At 34.9% G+C, this 22,394-nt stretch overlaps 1 protein-coding gene across 3 annotated transcripts; it reads right to left on the reverse strand.

The window, feature by feature from the left end:
- Positions 1-11,800: 11,800 nt before the first annotated feature.
- LOC121980699 (FKBP12-interacting protein of 37 kDa-like) lies at positions 11,801-21,732 on the reverse strand. 3 transcript variants are annotated; one of them, XM_042532863.1, is made up of 14 exons: positions 21,599-21,732; positions 21,432-21,522; positions 21,304-21,358; positions 21,174-21,232; positions 20,539-20,606; positions 20,430-20,466; positions 19,213-19,300; positions 19,070-19,134; positions 18,901-18,978; positions 18,406-18,453; positions 14,543-14,980; positions 13,006-14,461; positions 11,930-12,356; positions 11,801-11,846 (listed from the first exon to the last, which is right to left on the reverse strand). In XM_042532863.1, exons 2-11 carry the CDS (start codon positions 21,456-21,458, stop codon positions 14,648-14,650), a joined length of 858 nt encoding a protein of 285 aa, XP_042388797.1. In that variant the 5' UTR covers positions 21,459-21,522; positions 21,599-21,732; the 3' UTR covers positions 11,801-11,846; positions 11,930-12,356; positions 13,006-14,461; positions 14,543-14,647. The 3 variants fall into 3 exon arrangements, with proteins under 3 accessions (XP_042388797.1, XP_042388796.1, XP_042388798.1); XM_042532862.1 differs by having other exon boundaries at positions 14,543-14,998; XM_042532864.1 differs by lacking the exons at positions 13,006-14,461; positions 14,543-14,980.
- Between the last annotated feature and the right edge of the window lie 662 nt (positions 21,733-22,394).

A 22,394-nucleotide genomic window follows, 5' to 3' on the forward strand; every position in this document is an offset into this window, starting at 1 on the left:
TAGGGGAGAATCAGCAAATGAAGAGGGGAAAGAAGAATAGAAATAAAAGGAGGAAACCGTTGTGCGGCGCCGGTTAGGGCAAATCGGTGCAAGGAGAGCGTCGGGTGAGGCTCGACACCCGAGGGAAGGGAAAGAAAGGAAACGACGTGTGGGGAGAAGGAAAAAGAAAATAGAAAGGAAAAGAAAAATAAACTTTTCCTCGTTTAAATGGGGTAGCTTAAATAGGCTTTCCCGAGACCTAATTTTATCCATGTAAAGTTGTCATACGAGCTCCGAAAAATTTCTAAAAATTCTGGAAAATTCCCTTATAGTTATTCGCCCTTTTTTAGTATTTTAGATTCCCACTGCCCAGCTTCACTCATCGGGACTTTTACCTGTCTGGCTTCACTCACCAGGATTTTTCCAACTACGTGGCTTCACTCACTAGGACTTTCCAACTGCCTAGATTTACTCACTAGCTCTTTCACCTGGCTTCACTCACCAGGACTTTCCCTTTCCTAACCTCGAGTTAGGACTTTCCTAGTCAAGTATCCGATCAACCTTAACCTACTTGACTCTCCATCACATCAACCTGGTCAACCTTGACCAGAGTCTGCAATCTCCATGTATTGTCAAACATCAAAATCCAAACATCAAGACTCAAGCTTGAGCCAACTCAAGCTTAGTCAACTAGGTCAACCTTGACCAAAAGGATATTGCACCAACAATCTCCCCCTTTTTGATGTTTGACAATACCTTTAAGTTAGGCTAATCCCATAGCCTCAACTACCTTTCAGCCAAGGTATGAATGAGGGTTTCCTTCATTCTCCCCCTTTCCTAGAGGACAAATTCCCTCTTTAGGTAATGAAGGTCTAACTTAAATCCTACAATTACAATTCTAATTGGTTTTATATAACTTTCTAAAATTTTTAAACCATCTTGAACACATAAATTTAAAACATAGTATACACAACGAATATGAAAAAATAAACCGCCAATAATAGGTTGACAAATAAATTTTAGATCATCTATACAAGTGGTATTGGAACTAGCATTATATAATGATATTGAAAATATTTTATGAGTTAAGTCATATTCTTCTAAAATTAAATATAATAATTGTGCGATGTTATGAGCATTATGTGATTCATCAAAAACTCTATAAGCTAATTATCTTTTTTTGAGGTTCCAAGAGTTATCGAGCCAATGGCAAGTCACACCCATATACGAATGTGTTTGCCAATGATCACTCCAAATATCATAACATAAAGAAACTTTATTATCTAATTTACTAAATTCATCAATTAAATTCTTTTTTCCTTGTTTTACTAATTTTTTAATTGTACAAGTAAGTGTAGTTCTAGGAACACGGTTAGCACATAGATTAGGAGATTCTTTACAAAAATCTTCAAATGTGCATTTAGATCCAAAACTAAAAGAAAGATGTTCTAGAGAAATAAATTTAGCTAACGATTCTCTTAATTTATTATCTGAATATAACAATAAACTAGAATCGGTACTATCGCTAGTTGAAGAAAATCTTAATAATTGTGTTTGAGAACGGTCGAGTCCAAATTCCGTCGGATGCTTCGTTTCTACATGTCATTTCAATAACCCATAGCCGCCGTCGGCTTGAAATTTGTAGGAAGCATTGCAGTGCTTACATTTTGCACTCATTTCTCCCGACGGAAGAGTGACCTTCTCAAAGTGTTTAGTAAAAATAGAAGACTTTAAAGGAGGAAGTTCCCTAACCGTAGAAGTAATTGCATCGGTACTTCCTTATGTTTCAGGTGTCGAATTCGGAAGATGCTCGATCTCATCATCAATGGATTGAATGTTGGGGTCCTCCTCCATGGATTCATTATTTCCTTTCCCTTTCGAGCTCGAGATGATGCACCTCCGCAGCCTCCTTCCATTGTAATTGAAAATTAAAAATGAAAGCGTATAGAGAATACTAAATTGAGATTAAGAGTAGAGAAGATGTGTGTGAAAATGATGAAATAAGCTCTCTATTTATAGAGTTTTGATAGTAACAAACACTAAAGCATACCCATTGATCAAAAAACGGTCAAATGATCCTAACTGTTAAAAAAAATACCCAACCCCCCCCCCCCACTCTCTCCCAATGGCTATGAACCGCCGGTTCCAACGGCTATAAACCGTCGATTAACCAGCGGTTTAAGCCGGGTAAAAAAAAAAGAAAATGTTGAACCGACAGTTAACCTGTGGTCCACCGATTTTGCACCAACGGAACTGGAACCGGCCTGATAACTTGCCGGGTCAGTTCCGGTTCGACCCGGCGAACCAAGTCAACGGGCAATCGGCCCGTTGACCCGGTTACCAGCCCGGGCCAAGTCCGGGCCAGACCCGGCCCGGGGTTGGGTCTACCTTGCCTACAAGAGGCATGGCCTACCATCGCTTCCGTTCCAACAAATATCTTCCATATTTATGCCTTGTCTATGTTAGGACCGATGGTGGTCGGCTAGAGGGGTGTTAATAGTCCTGCAAAAAAAAAAAAAAAAGAACCGTCCTCAGGTTACAGCTTAATTAAACACTTGTATAAAAATTAAGAAAGTAAATTAACAAGAAGATGCACAAAGGGTTTTATTTGGTTACAATCGGGGAGGTTGTTATTCCAAGGAAGTTGAAAAGCGCATTAAATTCTCCTTCAGGCAAAGAAGCCTCTTTACAACAATTAAAGCACTCAAAAAGCAAAGCTAGACAGAAGAAGTTGCTTACAAGTGTTTTGTTTTAGCTTCTGGAATAAGGTCTGTATTTATAGCCCCAGTCGGGGTGCCTGGAAGGGTTCCAGGTGCCTGGAGGGGGATAAAACTTTATCCTCGTTGTAACGGATCATGTTTGACGTGATCGGGATAATAATCTGGGTCCGGGTGCCCGGAAGGGGTTCGAATATCTGGACCAAGAAAGTCAACATCATGTTGACTTTTGGTCCCAGTCTTCCTCTTCAGTTCCGCTCGCTTTGGTCCGGGTCTTCTGCTCTGGCTTTGCTCGCTTGGGTGATCTCGGCCAGCCGGAATAGGGCTCACTCGACCCCAACTTTCGACCTTCAAGCAAGTTTCAGCTCCGGCTTCTCGTCCCTTAGAAACGTTGCGTGCCTCCTTCTCGTCCGCCCGCGTACTTTTCCGTAGCACTTCGTCCCTCGGATGCACCGAGCCTGTCAGCTTTCTCCCGTGTCGTCTTTCTCACTAGCTGTGTCTTTTACTCGACTTCCTGTGCTCCTAAGTTCCCGTACACTTAGACACAAGGTTAAAAATCAACAAAACCTAACCTGACTTGGTTGGTCACATCAAAACTACATTGGGGTACTAACAATCTTCCCCTTTTTGATGTGAGCAAACCCAAGTTAAGTTAGGGTAAACTATAAATAAATAATTATAATTTTTGCAAAAAAAAAAATTTACAAATAATAGTTATATAAAAAATGAAATTGCAAGTATAAAAATTAAATACAAAAATTAAAAATTGTACTACCCTCCCCTTAGACTCAATCTTCATTACTTCCCCTTTTGATCACATTAAAAATGGGGTAAAAAAATCCTACTTAGCAATGATAAAAAGTCTAAGGGATATTAATTTCATATAACGGAAAAAATTTCTAAAAGCCTTTAATATTTAGAAAATTTTAAGATGTGAAATTTTTTTACAGTTAAGTAAAAAAGTTCTCAAAAAGTTAACTTTTAAATACTTTCTAAAAATTTTGACATACATTTTAAAGCATTCTTATAATCACTAATTGCTTAACAATAAGTTAATTAAATATTTAATTCAGTAATTTACTTCCAGGCTGTGGCGAAGCACTAGACCTTCTTGATTATTAGAGCATCAACCACTTCTAGACAAAGTTTCTTAAAGAATTTTAAACATTTAATTTTCTTTCTGAAAGTCCTTAAAAAAATAATTAGTCTAAATGTGATTTTGGAACCCAAAATAGGTTCCTTCCTACAGGATTAATTAAAAGTTTTGAGGAATACATTTTCTAGGTAATTTTCTAATTTTCCCTTTGTAATATCTAAATTGTCAATTTAATCCTTTATAGTTCTTAAAAGTTGAAGCAGACAAATTTAAACATGCAGAATATTTTAGATTTTTTATTTGATCCTTTAAATTTGTATTCTCAATTTTTAATTTTTCATTTCCAGTTTTGATTTTGTCGAGATCTTCTAATCGACAATATATAGCTAAGGTTGATTTTAACCTTTTATTTTCTTTTTCTAATCTACAATAATTTTTCGATAATAGTTTTGTAAACTGAAATGACTTTTCAGGAGGAAGAGACTGTACCTGACTTACCTTGTCGATCCTGTAATCTGAACATCTCCCTGAAGTGTTACTTTCTTTTGATGTTGCTCCCCCTTCATCAATGCTCTTGATGCTTTGGACGAGCTTGCTTCGTCTTCATTTTCTTGGTGACTGGCCACTAGTGCAAGTCCGGCGATTTCTTTGATCTCTGATTCAGATGACATGTCATCCCACGTCGCCTTTAGATTATACTTGGGCTGGGTTGGTCTCTTGTTCTTTTCCTTGTCCTTACCCTTGTCCTTCAATTTTGGACAGTTATTTTTGACGTACCCTTCTTCATTGCAGTGGTAGCATCTTATCTTTCTTTTTCTTTGTCTACCCTACACTTGATTAAGTTTATTAGATTTAAATATTTTTTTTTAAATTTCCTTACCATTAAGGTTGTTTCGTCATCATCTAGTGATACCTCATAATCTGGTTTATCCATTTTTATTTTTAAGGTAATGTTTTGCCTCGATTCCCTTTTTAGACCTACACATCTTGACTCATGAATTTCAAAGGTTGAAAAAAAATTCTTCTAAAGTGCTTACCTCTAAATCCTTAGAGATGAAGTACGCATCTGCTAAGGTCGACCATTTCGAAGTCCTAGGAAATATGTTGAGCATATACCTTAGTGAATCTTGGTTGGTTACCTTTACTCCAAGATTCGTGAGTCCGGTGATGAGCTCCTTGATTCTTGAGTAGAGGTGTGCGACAATTTTGCCTTCTTCTAGCCGGAGGTTGCTGATATAGTTTTGGATCAGGTCCCGTCTCGCTAGTTTTACCTCCGATGACCCTTCGTGTAGTTCTTGGAATTTCTCCCAGAGCTCCTTGGCTGACTCATAGGCTCCAATATGGTTGACTTCTTGAGGTGGTAAAATGCTAAGCAGATGAAACTCTGCTTTGCCGTTTGCCACGAAGTCGGCTCGCTCCTTTTTCGTCCACTAATATTCTTCTTTGTCTATCGGGGTTGCAAAATCATATTTTATAATTATTAATAGTTCAAAGTCTGTCTTAAAAAAATACTTCCATCTTTTTCTTCCAGCTTGGGAATTTTCCCTCGAATTTTGGTGGGTAGATGCTGGGTCTGGCCATCTCTTATGGTTCGTTCGGCCATTAGTCCTCCTGAAGCGAACTTGGATCTGATACCAATTGTTAGGAACGGTGGCAGCCGGCTAGAGGGGTGTTAATAGCCCTGTAAAAAAAAATAAACCATCCTCGGATGTTATAGCTTAATTAAACACTTATATAAAAATTAAGAAAGTAAAATTAACAAGAAGGGGCAAGAAGGGTTTTACTTGATTACAATCGATAAGGTTGTTAATCCAAGAAAATTAAAAAGCGCACTAAATTCTCTTTCAGGTGGAGAAGCTTCTTTACAGTAATTAAAGCACTCAAAATGCAAACTAGATAGAAGAAGTTGTTTACAAGTGTTCTATTTTAGCTTCTGGAACTAAGTCTATATTTATAGCCCTAGTCGGGGCGCCTAGAAGGGTTCTAGGCACTTGGAGGAGGATAAAACTTTATCCCCATTGTAACGGATCACGTTTGATGCGATCTGGATAACAATTCGGGCCCGGGTACCAGGAAGGGTTCCAGGCGCCCGGAGTCCAGCGAGTCCGAGGTCCCGGAATGGTTCCAGGCGCCCAAAGTCCGGCGAGTCTGGGCACCCGGACCAAGAAAGTCAACATCTTGTTGACTTTCAGTCTCGATCTTTCGCTCTGATTTCGTTCGCCTTGGTTCGGGTCTTCCGCTCTAGCTCTGCTCGCTTGGGTGATCTCGGCCATCCGGAATAGGGTTCACCTGAACCCAACTTTCGGCCTTCGAGCAAACTTCCGCTCTGGCTTCTCATCCCTCAGAAACACCGCGCCCCTCCTCGTCCGCCCGCGTACTCTTCAACAGCGCTTCGTCCCTCGGACGCACTAAGCCCATCGGCTTTCTCCCATGTCGTTCTTCTCGCTAGCTGCGTCTTTTGCTCGACTTTCTGTGCTCCTAAGTTCCTGCACACTTAGACACATGGTTAAAAACCAACAGAACCTAACATGACTTGGTTAATCACATCAAAACTACCTTAGGATACAAACAGTCTGATCCTACCAGTCTTAATCTCTCTCAATCTAAAAATCTAATAATTCTTAAACTTGCTTTAAGTTTTTTGGATATACTTATAGTGTGTGTGACCCAATAGTTTTCCAGTTTATGTTGGTCATTCATAATTAAACCTTAATTATAGATCGATCATTAGTGACACCTAATAGTACATCATGATCCCCAATTAATCAGAAAATCATAGTTGATCCTAGAACTAAATTTGAACCATTCAATAGCAACGATTATCGGTGTGTTTATTGTTACGTTTGAGAGTTGTCTTAAGGCAAATCGCCTCATGATTTGTACTATTTATTTCGATAAATATAGGTTCATTATTTGAGTGCACTTTACTTATGTGTTTGAATGGTCTTAAACTTATTTATTGAATGCCTATAATATGATTCATAGTATGAGTGAACTTGTGATTGGATCACAACTAGTGAGAGTCTCTACGTGTATAATTATGAAAGCATTGAAACATTCTCTAGTCAATGAATTGATGTATTCAGACTTCATCAATTCTATGAGACGAGCATGAATTATACTCATTGGTCTAACCAAGCAGTTGTTACTCACTTGCTGGAGACATTGAGATGTCAAGAGTTAAATGTGGATACTAATTATGATAACTAATTTATTGGAGTTACCTGCTGTAAGATTTCATATGATTATCTACATAAATAGATATGTTTGTGAAATACTTACTGTAACTCAAGTGCAAGTTTCCTTCGACTTGAGGTATTCAAGTCACCTTGGTTATGAAGACTTATACTTTGACATATTAAGAAAAGCATCTCTTTGGAGATGTGAACCTGAGATGGTTGGGTATAAGTTGAAGTGTCCAAAGGTGTTTGGATAACCCACAGAGGATTCACTACTCCTTACGAGATGACATATATCCTATGGCTATTTGTTAGAATTATTACTCAAAGTCTTTGCAAGGCATCACATGTTAAGAGTATGAGACTCTTAAATATATATAGGAGTAATTTGAATCCACAGGACGAAAAAATATTACTTGGACTAGGTGTGACGTAGTCAGTCTAGTGGGGACGAACATACAGATCATGTCTTGAACCAAGTGGATATAAGATAAGTGAAAGGAATGATACACGACTCACTGAAACTGCCGAAGGATTTAAAACTTGTTTTAGAATCAATTATAATTTTTTTAGTTAATTTGGGATCATAATGTACAACTAGGTGTCATTCATGATCAATCCATAATTAAATAGTTAATTATGGACAACCAAGATAAACAGAGAACCTATTAGTCACACACACTACGAGGAAACTAAGGGGTATAACATATGCTAGTCTTACTGAATTGATGATGTTCAATATCATCAATTCATCAACTAGAGAATTTTTTAATATGTAGATAATTACACATGGAGACATACCCAATAATTGTAATCCAATTACAATTTATTTCATGCTATGCATTATATTGTGAACTTCATTAATTAAGTTTTAGATCAATATCATATACACAGAGAATATACACACAAATAGTTAATTTTAATTATCCAATAAATAATACAATATATAAGGTGATTGCTTTAAGATACCTCTAAGTATAATATATTCATGCTCTCAAACGTCAATTTAATATACTATATTGAGAGCAGTGATTTTTTGAATACAAATCGAATCGATTCAATTCGTATTGCAAAATCACTACTTTCAATATATATACCAAATTAATATATAAAGGCATGAATATAATCAGTAGAACTAAACGAACACATAAGATATGATTTTATGTCATTCTGAGCTCTTTATGTTCATCACCTAAAGAGCTTGGAATGGTATGAAATCAGATCTTATGTGTTCGTCTAGTTTTCTTGATTATATTCATATCCATAAATATCAATTTGATCTAATATATTATAGTGTTGCATTGATGAACACTATCTCGAATTGATTCCTAGCAATCGATTGGGATCAATAAACTAGGCAAAAATGATATTGGGTATATAATTTAGTAATTTTTAAGTTAATATACATGATTTGAATATTTTTAAAACATACCTACTTAGTTTGATAATTTATCGTTCTAACTCCTACACTAACTATAGTGATCTACTATATTACGTTTTTAAAGATAAATATTAAAATAAAAAATATTTTAAAATTCTTTGTGCTTTTGGAACAAAAAGGTGAAAGCATCCTCTTAACGACCTCCACTCACATTCTGAAAATAGGTAAATCATTGAAGTCTTTCTATGAAAAAAATAAAGTAATAAGATATTTTATATTGATTAAAAATTGACTATAAGATCTATTGAAATAATTATCAACTACGTCAATCATGCGGGAAAAAAAAACTCTCTGTCTGATTCATAGAAATTCGGTAGTTTCAATTTTCTCATTTAAAAAAAAAATAATTTAAAAACTAACAAAAAGAGTAAACGTTCTTGGCACATGTTTATGAATCATCTGTTTCCCTTGAGCAGAAACCCCTACTCAGGGCATGCTCAAACCTCTGTTAACATGTAAAATTGCAGAAAAAAGGATTAACAGATTAATTCCATAATTTTAACAGATAGAGAGAACTGTAAGGACTCATTAACGGCAGTTCTTCATTGCTATTTGCTAATCTAAACCCACACCTCGACTTCGGGAGAGTTAATTTCGTCGTCAGCTACTTCTTTGTCAAAGTCGACATCGCAGTTGTCTTCGTCTCTTTTTCCTCTGTGCCTTCTTTCTGGTAAAATAGTTCCTTCAACTTTCTCAGTTCCAAGTCCTTGGCTTCCAGTTTCTCTTGAGACATATAGACCTGAGAGATGTATAATTTCAAGCATTAGTTTTTAGATCATCTTGATACAAGTCATACAATCAAATGCAATATGGATCAATTCTTACTTAGAACCCAAGTTATACTAATATAGACAGGGTATTTATTCACATACAAACGTCCCAATCTCCAGACGTTTTAATTTCAATCTGAAAGCAACAAAATGGAATTAAAAAAAGTTACCATTTCATTTGATCTTTCCATATCTTTTGTTAGTCCTTCCATGTCCTTGTATAATGCTGCATGAAGCAAAAGATTACGAACATCAGGAATGCATCTCTAGACTTGAGGAGAAAAAATTTGGCATAAAATTATTCACTACATTGTAATATTCAAAAATATTGAGCACTTAGGTATGAGAATTATAAACTAAATTCATTGCCTATAAAAACATGTAAGATACTGCTTTGCATTTGCATAAAAAAATTAGAATGAACTACTTAAAAAAGCAATAAATAAATAAATGAAATCCTTAAGATCTAAACAAATTTAAACAAACAAATAATTCAGAAGCACAACCAACTAAAGTCAAAAATAGTAATAAAGGATAAAATTTAGTTAACAAAGGTGACTGAAATGGCCAAAAGTCAAGTTGTCTCTGTATCACAGCACATGAAATCTTACAGTTTATTTTCATCTAGAATCTCCATACACAGCGCAAACCAGGTTTGACACAAATAATCATGACATATCCAGAAGAATCTAGGAGGAAAAGTAATTATGCAGGCATACTATCCTTAATCCCCTTGTACTTATAATTACCATATTGATTTCCACTCCTCCAACAGGCAAAAGGCAGAATACCTTTAGGAAACCCCAAATACCTTTGGGAGACCCCAGCACTGGCAACTTCATCACATGAACTGCCTACATTGCTTATATATTGCCTTGCAGAGCACATTGTCAACCTCCTGAAATTAAGGTCTCTTAGCACAAAAATCCTGATTTGCAGGCAACCAAATAACTCAAAATTTGTATTTTCCAGAATAACTACATCCCAGTTCATTCTGGAGAGATATTAGATTTTTGTAATACACTTTGCTATTGTCAAATTTCAAGTGAATTAGATTTCCTAGAACTAAATTTGCAAGGGACTATATTTGCTATTACTAAATGTTGCATAATCAGCCCAAATTAGTCAAGCTCGACTGAGATTTTTTAATATATGATTTAAGTTATGTTTGCCGGTGTATTTAACATGTACATTGAGTTTTCATAGACTTGGCAAGTTGCAAATTGAGTTTAGCGTTATTGGATGGTATGAGGCATGTGATGGATGAAGTTCTGGAGGACAAATGGATGAAGTCCTAGAGACGAGGCTTTTGCAAATTGTGAAGTCCTGGAATCATGACTTTTGGGCAAGAAATTGAAGCTCTAGAGGTGCGACCTTTGGGTAAATGTGGAAGATGTGGGAGAATGACCTTGGGCAAATTGATGAAAACCTGAAGTGAGCTCAAGAGATGTGTGACATGTATTCTCATATTCGCTTATTCGGTAAAGTGCTTATATTGCCTTATAGAGAGTCATCCTAACCTTAGTGACCACCGACCAAGCTCGACCTCTAGCTTTACAAAGGTTTACAAGTCGTGATCTCTACGAATGTTGAGTCAATTATGAGTAATTCTGATTGAAGAAAGCAACAAAATGCTCTCTATTGAGTTTGAGTTGGCTGAAAAAAGTTCAGTCGACTCAACTAGATTTGAGTTAACTGGAGATACTTTGAGTTAACTGGAGATACTAATTCAACTTAACTCAAAAATCAAATTAATTAAAATATCAAATTGAAAGGTAAAGCCTTCCTCTTCGAAAATAAAGTTCGAGTCTAATGTCTCTAGAATTTGCTGGTCCTCGTATGATTGTAACTAACACTATAAAGAAAATTCCTTTTTTACGATAAACAATGGATTCTGTAACCAAAATTTTTGTCAACGAAAAATAAGAAATCATAAAAATTTACGTTGAAAAATATTTTGTTATAAAATTCATCATATAAAATTCATCATAAATTAGCGACAAAATAATTTTTTTTTACAAAACTACAACTCTAGAATTTCTCCATTGATCAATGACGAAAAAAAATTTTCATTGTAGATTAGCACCAAAAACTATTTTTCGTTGCAGATACGAAAATATTTCCATTACAAATTGTTAAATTTTGTAACTAAAATTTTTATTGTAAAATTTATCACAAACTTTTAATGTTTTCGCCACAAAAAAAAAGATAAATTCAATACATCATCATACACACATAAAGCCTGTAAATCAATATCATATCTGACATTTTCATACACAACAAATCTCATAACAAAATCTCATAACAAAATCCCATAACAAAATCTGATATCATACCTGACAAACCAAAAAGATCTCATACAATATCTGATACAACGTACACAAACAAATTCCAAAACAAAGTTTATCTAAGAAATCATCAACAAAAGATCTCATAACATTGTTTAACTCAAACTAGACAATGTAACAAACAGTCTCTTCTAAAATTTAACATTCTTCCTCTTCTTTTTCTCTTGCATCAGAAAACAAACATGCATCAGAAAATAAACAAACAAAAAGTAAGATAATTAAGATGAAAATACAGAGTAATAAACTATAACAACAAATGTAAACACTCACCTCTTCTGACATGGATTTCCATTTGTCACCACCTTCCTTGGCGACCCTATTGAAAATAAGTTAACACCAATCAAAAATTCACAAACTTAATCAAGTAACAAATGCTCAATAATACTAAATTTCAATTACAACTATCATCATCATCGTCGTCGTCATCGTCGCCGCCGCCACCATCATCACCATTACCACGAGGAATCTGAGTTGGAGGAGAGGCTAACTGAAGATGTTGCATGATAAAGTTCTGTTGTTAGCGCAAATCGCTAATTTCCCGATCCCTTTGCCTCATTTCCTAATTCCTTTGCACTAGTAACTCTTTCAAATTGCTAATTTCTTCAATCAATTGATTTATTTCTGCCCTCACTGCTGATGAGATGGAAGAAGATGTATCAGCAACTCTACAATTTCGGCTTAAAGATCCCAATTCAAATATTCTTCCCTCTTTCGGTCCACCACTCGTCTTAAGTCATAGACTCGTATTATTACCAACAAATGGCTCAAATCCATCATTATCATCACTATCACCCAAACTTCTCTGAGCTAGCTCATCATATCTATCCTGTATTGTCATGAGAAAAATTAAAATAACAATATAATTGAAATGCATATAATCTTGATTAGATATATAGGATCATGAGACTATATAGGATCTAAATTATGAACATTCATTTTAACATTGAATAAGTTGAAATTTATGATAAAAAGTAGAGAATCTCTATCAAGTGATTCATTAGAAATCAAATAATCTAGTAAATAATGAAAATAAATTTTGGAGAGACAACCTAATAAATTCACTACATTGTTATTGTATATTCAATATAATATATTCAAGTAGACAATCAACACAACAAAAGTGAACCAATCTGGATCTAATCAACTCAAAGTAATGTTTAGGGAAATTCGTCAAACACTTCACTTGCATCATCCAATTCAAACAAAATCGATGACATCTTAAACATGGAAGCTGGGTCTAATACAATCAATCAACAATGAACTCATACAAGCAATCAAACAGTCAAATCAGACATCAAGGAAATCAATCAGATCCTTAGAAGATGGGATGTAGCCAGATCTATGGAAGATGTTGTGGCCACTCATCGACGAGGGGAAAGCAACAGCGGTGGCGAGGCCGGTTGCAAGTGGCATGCTTCGCACCCAACATGCAAGGGAGGGGAGAGGAAAGGAGAAGGGAAAGAATCAAAGATTACCAAAGGAGATCAGCATGCTTCGCAAGTTGGAGAGAGCCAAAGGACATCGACATCACTGCATGCGTGCATTCGGGAGAGAGAGTGAATTTAGGCCTAGGAGGGATTTTAGATCCCTAGATCTGAAATTTCCTCTAAATTTAGCGACGAAATGACTTCGTCACAAATTTAGCAATAAATTTATAATTCATCGCTAAATTTACTAAATCGAGATCGGTCCGAAATTTATATGTTCAACGAATCCAAAATTTATTATAAAATTCATCACTAATTTGTGATAAATTTTGCGACAAATTGTTTTGTTACTAATTTTGTGATAAATTATTTTTGTTGCTAAATTTTTTATTGTCTTGCGACGACTTTTTTTATCACTATTTTTGTTGCTGATTTGTGATAAATTAATTTCGTCCATAAATCTATGTTTTTTTAGTGTAAAATGCTTCCACTTTAACTGCTCGCATCAAAAGCAACTGGACCTGTACAATTATTCAAAGAACTTGAATTGGAAGAGGTTAAACTGCACATTGGCAGAGACAATTAAGCAAAGAAAAAGGAATAAATGGATTTGTCACGAAATTCTAGCTACATATACCGGTTCAGTAATTTCACCAACAATTAAAAATGATTTCATCGAGCAATTTCACTAGCAATTTCACCAACATATACCTAGCTACACAAGCCTTTGTCACTTGACTAGAAATCACATTTTGGGCTAATTCAACCAGCAATTTTGATAAACATAATATAATATATCATCTAAGCTCAATCCAAAATGACATTCATCCAACAAGTTTTGTTCAAAATAATACTTCCAAAAGTATATCAAAATATAAGTGTCAACCTAATTCAAATATCAAATTCATTTTGGATGGATCTCAGAGAGCTGCTTTACCACGTAATCTCTCCTAAATGCCTTTGGCAGTGCGAAGAAGTTGTCGACCTTGTATTCATCCTTGAGAATATTCTCCCCGACATCCATAATTTCTTCTTGAGAGAAGTCAGAAAGTTCCATTAACTCATCATATATCCTCATTTTTCTATCACTACACTCGGTTTGTTTCTTGAAGTAGGTAGAAATTCCCTTCATCTCCTCATTAGCCTCTATAACAGTAGTAATATACTTGTGAATCTCTCCCACCAAGTCACCTAGAACATCATCAGACTTCCCTTTTTTCTTTCTGGTGGTTGACTTCTTGCTTGATGGGCACACGGATGAATCTAGAATCTCAAATTTCTTTATTTCATCTCTGACAGATTCTTTATCTTCGTGATCTTCAATTTGTTCATCTATTTCATACTCAAACGTGTCAGCCTCTTCATCGCATAAATTTATCTCTTCTACTGCATCAGCTGGGTATTTTGCACTAGCTCCTATGGCACAATCTTTCCCCCACACAAACATCAAGTCATCAAGGTGGGGGAACTCTTTGTTCCTTAAACCAATAGCAGCCGGATGACTCTAAATTTAAAACATATCATTAACAAAAAAAAACACAATCATTAAAGAAATGAAAAAACAAAAAAAAATAGAAAAAGTCACCTTAACCCAATCACTAAAGACATCCTTTGTTACAATGATACACTTCTGAGCATCATTCCACCCAAATCCATTGCTATGATTCAACATCTCTTTGATTGCATGGAACTACCTCTTTAGTAGCTTGTACCTTGACTCGATATGAGGGGTAGCCTTCAGATTGCTTGATGGCACTTTAACATCCATAAGTTCCTCTAAATGCAACAAGTACCCAGTTCTAAAACCATTCTCGCTCTTCCAAACTGAATCTTTGCTCAACTCAACAAGACAGTCAACTAATGCAGCATCCTCTTGTTTTGTCCATAAGTGTTTGGCGCAAAGAGTTTTTCTTTTAACCTTTGTTGGCATTGAACTTTCTACTTGTTCAATTGGAGTTGATAGAATTGGCTGTGAAGTTGGTGCATTCGTAGCCGTTGCTACCATTGTTAGCCTCTTCTTGCTCTTTCCTTCCATTGAAAACTGAAATTAAATCATCCAAATACAACATTGTGCATGCGTAAAACATAATCAAATTGTTCAAATGGAAAATATACAAAATCTAGATACAATCAAATTGTTCAAACATAATCTAATTGTTCAAATTATTCAAATGGATAATAAACCCAAATACAACATAATCAAATAGTTCAAATACATAGAAATAAAATCCAAATTTCAAGAATGAACATTATATTTAATTAACTAATAACTGTAAGCTCATGAACATATCATCCGCAAGCTTGTCTCTCCATTCAGTCCCAGTAGGACTGGATTTGACTCAAGGACATCAGCCTCGGTCTCTATCGAATCAATTATTATTTCATACCTTATGAAATTATGGAGAATACAACAAGCATAAATAATCCTACATGGCTACATTGAGTCTTAACGAAATAAAAAGACATCACTCATATAGCCCATCTAGCTTTTAAAATGTCACATCACACAAATAATAATAACCTATATATATTACAATAATATATATATATATATATATAAATCAAATATTTGTTAATTATATTACAAGTGAATATTATTTTACGATAATTATAACTTAATTACCTTAAGAAATCTTCAAGTCATTCCTTTTACTAATAGCATCCTTAAGACTTTGTCATCTGCCGCAGATCCTTCCTAACCCGATAGGACATAACTAAATTCTATGTTCGGTATGCATACACCCAAGGCATTGGTTGCAATTTCACCTTTTCTAGTTTGATGCCTAGGTCTGTCAACTATTAGGACATTGACATTAATATAAGTCTCATCTAATGCTCCCAAACAACCCTACACTAAAAGAAGTATCATAAAATTAAATTAATTATTGTGTACATTAAAATCGATTAAAAAATAAATTTATAGAAATTATATACTTTTAGCTTAAACCATTTCCACCTCTCATCCGTGTAATTTTTATGGGATTGGTTTTGGTTTCCTAAGGAAAATGCTGTGTAACCGCATAACAGAATCCAAAACTAATGAAATTGTCTACTAACTGTCTCGTTGGATCTAACTGTTTAGCATTTTAGAACCATATTCTTCACATTATGTCCAATAATGTGAAGAAAATATATCACAAGTTCACTAATTGACATATTTCTATTTCCTTTCAATTTTCTATGAGTTGTTAGCAAATAACAAAGTTTATCTAAAGACTTTCTATCCATCCTATAGTTATCAACACATTGACAATCACTATAAAAAATCATCTCATTTAATTTTATAGACTTAATATTATATCTACACAATGCCTAATCAGCATATAATATGCTCCTCATGAACCTAACCCTCCTTCTCTTGATAGCTAAGACAATTGTCAATAATAAAAGCATATATAACTTGCTTTCTATCATCTTCATGCGCATAATGAATACCGAAATCATTTTTATCTCCTGCCAACCGAGTCATATCAGCCTATCATGTAAATAGGGCAACGAACCAAACAATAAATTAGCAAGGTGGAAAATCCTAAAACAAGAGGTAGAACAAGAGAGTTAAAAGCCCAAAAATCTAATAATACTGAATTGAGACCTACAATTTCTGTTTCAAACCAGAATTGAAACAGGAACAAAATACTGAAGCAGAAGGTCACATCAAAATTATTATGATGGTCAACAACAAATTATAATACATAGTGCGTGTGCAACTATATGCTTGGAAAGGAACAAGAATTGAACAATTATCTTAGCAATCTAACTGTCAAGTTCTCACTATAAGTAGGAGGTGCAAATGAAAATACGAGTTGATAACCATATTTTTAATCATGGTGACTTTTGCAAGCATTGATAAGAATAAATCCAAATTAACTAAGACATTACTCATTAACATAAACTGAAGTTCTATCATTTGCAAATTAGCTAGGAGAAGACAAAAATGAGAAAAATCTTCTAAAATCTAAACAATCTTGCTCTGCATGTCAATCAAATTAATACCTGTGCCGGATAAAAAAAATCAATTCCCAAAATCTTGTTGTTAATGCCTATCCTCAACTCACCGGAGGGGGATTAGCCCCCAACTCAAGTCCATCCAAAGACAAGAAAGGAGGAAAAACAAACAACGATACGAGATTCGAGGAATTACATGATCATGTAGTAGAAGAAATTCACTGAAGGAAGGAATCGAAGAAGAATCCCTCCCAGCATGGGGATTTCGAAGAAGGCGAGTGGGGAACGCCTTCGCGAGTGGGACACCTTTAGGGTGCGAGTGGGGAACACCACCAAGGTTCTTCACGAGTGGGGAATGCCGCTAGGGTTCTTCACGAGTGGGGATGCCTTTGCGAGTGGGGAACGCCTCTAGGGTTCTTCATGAGTCGGGAACGCCGTTGGAGTTTGGTTATATCTAGGGCAAATTGAGATTTGATAAATCTTTAGGGGCATTTTTGTCTCAAAGGGAAAATATCGGAGGATAATTTTGGAAAAAAAATCGAGAACCTCGGGATTAAGGAAAACCTCACTATTAAGAGGGAATCACATTCCGGGTGGCATGACCCGTTTGTAACGTGTTGGGCATGCGTCATTATAAGAGAACCGCTCATTATATAAATCAAACAAGGTTTTGTTGATAACCTTGGATTGATAACCAAGGTTATCAACAATAACTTTGAACTAAACGCACCCTAAGAAATTTCTCCACCTCTGAAGATCTTTTATAAAAGGAATAGCATCTTTGATCAAATGAGTGGATTGGCAAGCCGTGAAGTAGGAAGAGGTGATTTCAAATAAAGTAAAATTTTCTTGTATTAGCATTGACATGTTATATCATTATTTCTGCTGCAACTTGATTTGTTTGACCTTGCAGAGTTATTCACCCCCTCTAGCCACTCGAGTTCATCTACATCAATCCTATCACTAAATTTCCAGTGAACTACAAAAAGCTCCACAGAACATGACATGCAAATAAGTTCAATTGGATAAAACATGTAACATAATATTGAGGAAAATGCATCTAAGGTCATGTTCTAGACTAACTTCTGGTTTATTAGATTAGTCAATTATCTAACAGTCCATTTGAGAAAAGTGATTAAAAAGTTAAAAGTGAATTACTTCACAATTCACATCACCATGAAGTTGAAAGGAATATTGTGACAAAAATCATCCATTCATCACTAATCAGTTCTGTTGAGATCATATTACTTGTAAGGAAATTTGAGTCTGTCTTACTGATATTTCTAACTATTCGCATGTTTGCTGATGTTGAAAAATAAAGACCAGTAGAGTCATACTGATTAAAGTACTTCAGAAAATTACTATAGGCAACACAGAGCATATTTTGGAGTAAGTAGCAGGACAGTTATTCAATAATGTTTTAGAAAAAAGACAGACCACATTATCTAAAATGATACCTAACTTAGTCTAGAGCAGCAAAACATAGATGCTCATGAATCATACCTGCATTGATGGTGGTCTCAGTTGAGTCTTCAAATCTCGAACTGCAGACTACAACATCACCATACCGAATAATCTCAGATAACCAGGCTAGATGCAAACAACTAATAGAAAACTAAACTCTATATCAAAACATAAAATGCATATTTAAAACCCAAAAGACAATGGAATGGATTGTGCATCAAGTAGTTGATTCTTGATTCGCAAAGCATTTGGGAACTTTATAAATCATGGCTCTAACCTTGGTAGAAACACTCATACAATGGTGCAATCTAATCAGTATTTCAGTGACCGGTGACGAGTTGATTAGTAACTATCCTCTTTTTATTTTAAGCAGGAGAAATGTAGTAATGGAAACCATACTCCTAGATATATATTAAAAAATGAACCAAGTATAATAACGCTTCATTGACTTATGTATGGCAGCATAATGAGGAAACTAGAATAAATAATGCAACATATCACTAAAGCTTAGAAAGATACTGGAACGAAGTTTACCTTGAGATCAGCAATTTCCTGCTCTCTTTTTGCAAAAGTGACAATAAATGCAGCCTCTCTTTTCTTAGCTTTCTCTAGCTGAAAGAAACAAATTCAACCAATTGTACTGACAGTCAAGACTTTGGCTGTGTTAAGCTTATGCATGCGAGAAATATACCATCCAACCAACCTGTTCTTTTAAGGATTCTTCAGAGGACTTTAAGTTCAGGAGATAAGTTAGCACCAACCCGGGTTCTATATCAAAAGAACCCGTGAATTAAAGAATAAATATTCTAACGAAAGGAAACAATGATGTACATAAAAAGTAGAAACCTGGAGACATTCCAGCTGGAGTAACTGGTCCATTGTGAAATGCAGAATGCCACTTTTGAATCTCCGACTTAGTAACTTCTAACTCTCCCTGGATAAAATTGTTCACAGAAAATATTATCAAGAAACACTATTACAATGTATGTAAAAAATATAAAAACATCCGGTGTCAAAACTATAAAGTACATAGAAATGCATTACTAATAAAAAAAGACAGATATCAAAGCAGTAAAATCGTAATAAATCTTGCAACATCAATTTGACCACTGAATACAAATCTATGTGAAAAAATGAGTTTATGAGAACTAACAAATGCAAAATCCCATAATCGCTGTGTTGGAGAAGCAGTGACTATATTCAGTTTAAAGACCAAACAATCAAATGAAAACCATAAATAATAAAGTTGGCTTATAAAAAATAGAAGCAAAATGGTGACATTTTGCCAGAAAAAATAGTAATGATTGAGAGTAATTTTGAATGGTCCATTCCCAGGCATTTTTTAAAAAAAAAAAATGTGCAACAAGGAGTATATGAATAAACCTAGCAAAGTTACAACCTACAAAAATTTCAGCAACATGAATTTTATACTACAAATCAATTCTCAAGCAACCTGAATTATTTTTTGTAAATAGGCCTTCTCCTAAATTTCATGCTGCTACTAAATTTATCTTCTCTTGTCTATGGCATCTAAGTCTTCTTTAAATATATGTAAAACGTTTATCATTAAATTTCTTACATCCAAATCAATTCTTCGCAAATGAAGTATTTCATATATAACATCCAAATGTTTTCCAAGCAACTTCATACACATCCAAAACTTGAAGGATCTAATCCATGCACAGGTCTTGGCTTCAATTGTTTTTTTTTCTCTTCTTAATTATTAAACTTGGGAAAGTCATACCGCAGGAGTCTTAATGTCACATTTACTTCCAGAACTTCACTATTATGCTTTCAAAATGGTTAATAAACACAAATATATTGTGTGATATACATTATTTGGATAAACTGGGTAACACCATACAAAATATTCATTGTGCAGTTCACAGACTGTATCACATAATATATTTAAACTGTTGTGATAGATTAAGAATCAAAGCAATCCATCAAAAACACATTATGCTAGATAATTTAAACAAGATATTGATAGCAAAATGTAACATCATAATTATTTGTGGCAGAATGTTGTATTAAAGCACCTAAACAAATCTACTGTCACATACCTGGCATGATGTGAGATTAGCTTTACAATTCTGCAAGCTATTAATAAATATTGAATCAGAGAGTGGAAATAAAGCAATAGAATGTGCTGCTCATCCATCTTAAATGTACCTTTCACGCAGAGACAAAATCATTCCCATGGTCATACCAGGTCCACTTTCTTCAATTTTTGATTTTCCCTGCATTGCCAAAAGAGCACAACCCAACTATAAGCTACTCCCAAACTAAAATGGTGACTGCAAGTGGCAATGCAACAAGCATATAAAAGGATAATGAGGTTATTTTGATGATTTATGGTTATTCACTTCAATGTAAAAATTAACATCACACTATCAGTAATGACTGGTCTACCAGGGGCAATAAATACATTATTCAGTAGGTATACCAAGAACTTGCAAATGCAATTAACATAGTTGTATGGATGGAGAATGTACAGGTTACCCAGATATCAAGCTTAACTGAGGTGCACGTAGTATGCTATAGATTGTAGTATGTTAGTTGCATTCATTCAGATGATTTCCAGATAAACACGATTACCACAAAGACATGATCAACATGTTGAGTCAAGGAAATTTAATCAAGAAACATGGTGCGAAGTCTTCAAAATATTTTCTAAAGTTACGTTAACATGCTAGTGAAGGGAAAATAGGCAACTGCAGCATTTTGGAAGAGAAGAGATCACCAAAACCTTGTAAAATTAAGAAAGACGAAAATGTTGATCTTCATAACTTTTGGAAGGCAAATACCTTGCGACCAAAGGCGCCGTCTTCTTCTTCGTCGAGATCTCCAAATTTTCGCTTACCATCTGGAAGTTTAGCGTGTAACAGGAATCCAAATAGACGAGGAAAAAAAAGAATAAACAGGAAAAGGGAATACCTGAACGTTTGGTACTAGTCTGGCTTCCAGGAGCATCCCCTCCAAAATCGTCTTCCTGCATCGTCATTAATAAAAATTAAAAAATAAAAAAAAAAGTTCTCCAGGATGGTTACAGAAGAGTCACTCACATCATCGAGGTTTAAAGTAGACACCATCACCGATCGGAAGAGTTAGCTGAGAAAAGTTCCTTCACCCACCAATCTCCACACTTCCCCAATGCTGGAGAAAAAGAGCAAAGGGAGTGAGAAAACAATGACACAAATTGCAGGAGAATACCAAAACGATGCCAAACAACCTCGGCTGCGCGCTTCAAATCGCCTTCGAGTAGGAAGGGAGGAGGGAAATAAGTCGGCCTAGGGTTCTACCTCTCGCGCTCCTAAGCTCGGAGGCAATGCAATGCAACCAACCGGCGCGTGTGCAGAAAATTTCATTTTGCCCGCCAGTGTTTATGGATTATCAAAACCTACTCGATCGAAATTTCCCTTCACCCCAACTTTTCCGAAAATACCAATTAACTCCAGGATATCCAAATCGGTAAATTAGAGAAAAATCTTCAATCACAATGTTAACTTTGCATGCAATCTCCATGTCCAAAAAACTTTGTTTCCACTCCCTGCATGCAAAGTATTACTTGTTTCAACTCCCTCATACAAATATTGATACCTAAATTGTCCCTCAGATTTTTTAGGTACAAAAATTTCAAAATTGAGTACAAAAAGTCCAAAAATGAGTATAATTCTTCTTAAAGTCAGTACTTTATATTAAAAATCGAGTATATTTTCTATCAAAATTGTCCCTCTTATTTTTTAGGTATAAAAAGTTTAAAAATAAGTATAATTCATGTTAAATTCAACACTTTATACTATAATCTAGTACTCTATACTATGATCGAGTATATTTTCTATCGAAATTAACCCTCATATTTTTCGGTACAAATAGTCTAAAAATGAGTATAATTCCTATTAAATTCAGTACATTAAATTAAAATCAAGTATATTTTGAGGTGAAAAAAAATCGTACTCAATTTGATAGAAAATATACTAGATTCTAAGTTAATATACTCAATTTAAGAGGATTTATACTGATTTTTA

This window comes from Zingiber officinale, chromosome 5A (assembly GCF_018446385.1).
Source record: "Zingiber officinale cultivar Zhangliang chromosome 5A, Zo_v1.1, whole genome shotgun sequence".
Lineage (NCBI taxonomy): Eukaryota > Viridiplantae > Streptophyta > Magnoliopsida > Zingiberales > Zingiberaceae > Zingiber > Zingiber officinale.